The sequence below is a fragment of the Musa acuminata genome, chromosome BXJ3-3 (genome assembly GCF_036884655.1).
Source record: "Musa acuminata AAA Group cultivar baxijiao chromosome BXJ3-3, Cavendish_Baxijiao_AAA, whole genome shotgun sequence".
Taxonomy (NCBI): Eukaryota; Viridiplantae; Streptophyta; class Magnoliopsida; order Zingiberales; family Musaceae; genus Musa; species Musa acuminata.
The window spans coordinates 6,947,251-6,949,206 of NC_088351.1; the positions used below are offsets into that span (position 1 = coordinate 6,947,251).

At 46.5% G+C, this 1,956-nt stretch overlaps 1 protein-coding gene across 2 annotated transcripts; it reads right to left on the minus strand.

Annotated features, from left to right (window-relative positions):
* On the minus strand, nucleotides 1-1,956 carry LOC135632662 (WUSCHEL-related homeobox 11-like). Of its 2 annotated transcripts, none has more exons than XM_065141313.1 (3): nucleotides 1,209-1,956; nucleotides 432-673; nucleotides 1-298 (listed from the first exon to the last, which is right to left on the minus strand). In XM_065141313.1, the coding sequence occupies exons 1-3, from the start codon at nucleotides 1,909-1,911 to the stop codon at nucleotides 281-283; spliced, it is 963 nt and encodes a 320-aa protein (XP_064997385.1). In that variant the 5' UTR covers nucleotides 1,912-1,956; the 3' UTR covers nucleotides 1-280. The 2 variants fall into 2 exon arrangements, with proteins under 2 accessions (XP_064997385.1, XP_064997386.1); XM_065141314.1 differs by having other exon boundaries at nucleotides 432-607; nucleotides 1,209-1,955.

Here is a 1,956-nt window from a genome sequence, read left to right on the forward strand (position 1 = left end):
TTCACAAAATACAAATTTATTCTGATTTTATCAATCCAATTTCCATTGAAGCCACAACCTCCTAGAGTACACCAGTGCAGGATTACAACATATCTCTGTCCATATGGTAACTACTAATTTGGACATCAAATGATGTCCTCAATTCAGTGATCATCAAGTCCTCAGTACTTCGATTGCTACCAGTGCAATTGTACAACAGCTTCGTCCGTATTCATGCTTTCGAGTGGCTAGTGATATGAACTACCACCTCTTGGCCAGGGCAGATGTAATGGGAGTCGGGCTAAGTAGGTGAAGAAACCTGCCACAAAAGATAGATGGGATATGGGATTAGTCATACATACTTCGAAAGATGGATAGAGATAGATAGAAAGAGAGAGAAAAGGAAAGAGTAACGTGTTACAAGGAGTTAAACTGGAAGGGAAACGTCTCACCAAGAAGTAACTTTCACCCATTTGCAAGCTCTGCATTAGGAATCCATACTCATTGACAGGAAGAAGCTCTCCGGAAGAGTGCACAAGCATCACATTGTGACCAAACATTGCTCTCAAGTCAAATGCACCCCTCGGCACCTCGGAGAGGACCCCATTGATGAACACCATGATCGTCCCTGCATCCATGAATCTAGTGGATTTGATCAAGCAAACACCACGCTTACTACTTGAGAAGCAATCTCCTGTTCATAGTCCAATCATTATTAGAGACTTGGAAGTGATGGCAAGGAAAATGTAAGCTACATAAAGGATCTACTCAACGTCACAAGGGAGTGGATGAAAAGGAATTCGAGATGCTCATTTTTGAGATCCAGATCCGTAACATTTTCAGCTGGTAATGATCAAGAAGATGGAAGGGAAATCAAGCAAGATGCTCATCTTTGAGATTAGGGTTTCAAGTATCATGGATGCAGTCATCAAGAAAATGAAAAGGAGATCAGAAGACCAAGCTTTCGAGAAACATGAACATCCTTTTTCTGCAACTAAAGATTTGCCAGGAGGATTCGATGTGAGGGTTAGCAAAATTCAAGAACAAAGACTCGATGTTTTTGTGCAAGTAAAGATTGCGAGGAGGCTTCGATGTGAGGGTTAGCAAAATTTAAGAACAAAGACTCAATATTTTTGTGCAGAGTCAAAGTAACTCAAATAAGTCAATCAGTCCATCCAAGAAGCACAATTCTCGATCAATCATCTTCAGAGAAGTCACCAAGCACCAACCTGGTTGATATTGTAACTGCGGGGCATCCGAAGAGCAGCACTCGAAAGGATTCTGAGTGCTCTTTGCGATGCCCATGTGGCGAGAGATCGAGAAGAGATCATCGACACTGTCGCCACCCACAAAGCTAGCGTAGGAGGACGAAGAACAAGAAGAAGCATAAGAAGAGCTAGGAAAGAAGCCTCCGGTAGAACTACTGGGCGAAGTGACAAAGGAGCACGATGAAGCTGGTTCCTGCAACACAGCGGTACCGAAATGGCATGAGGCCGCCGCCGCAGCACCCGGATCGGCCGCAAGGCCAGCCTGCAGCTGGCGCTGGCGACGACGAGACCTCGACCGCCGGTTCTGGAACCAGTAGAAGACGTTGGCATCGGCAACCGCGCCAAATTTCTCCAACAGCTTTCGGATCCTGACCGTCTCCTCCTTGGGCGGATTGACCATGCCGCTGTTGAAGATGGACTCGAGTATGAGTACCTGCTCCGGCTTTGGGGTCCATCGCGAGCGTACGGGCTCCACGACCGCATGGTCGGGGTTGGAGCCGCTGTTTAGGCTGCTCTTCCCATCCTGAGTCTGCTCGATATCCATGGCTAAGGCTTGCTGTGGTAAGAAAGAGAGAGAGAGAGAGAGTGTGTGTGTGTGTGGAGAGCAAGCCCAATGCAAGGAGTGCAAGTGAAGGGGGGGTTGGGAGACCACACCACAATACATGAATAAATAAGGATGAGAATGACTCCAACACCATGTTTGTACACA

Bases quoted from the DNA above. Each gene is read 5' to 3' on its own strand.
- LOC135632662 (XM_065141313.1), bottom strand. From the start codon at position 1,911: ATGTATTGTGGTGTGGTCTCCCAACCCCCCCTTCACTTGCACTCCTTG. The intron at 674-1,208 runs GTTGGTGCTTGG...GACTATGAACAG, and splicing joins GCAGTTACAATATCAACCAG to GAGATTGCTTCTCAAGTAGT.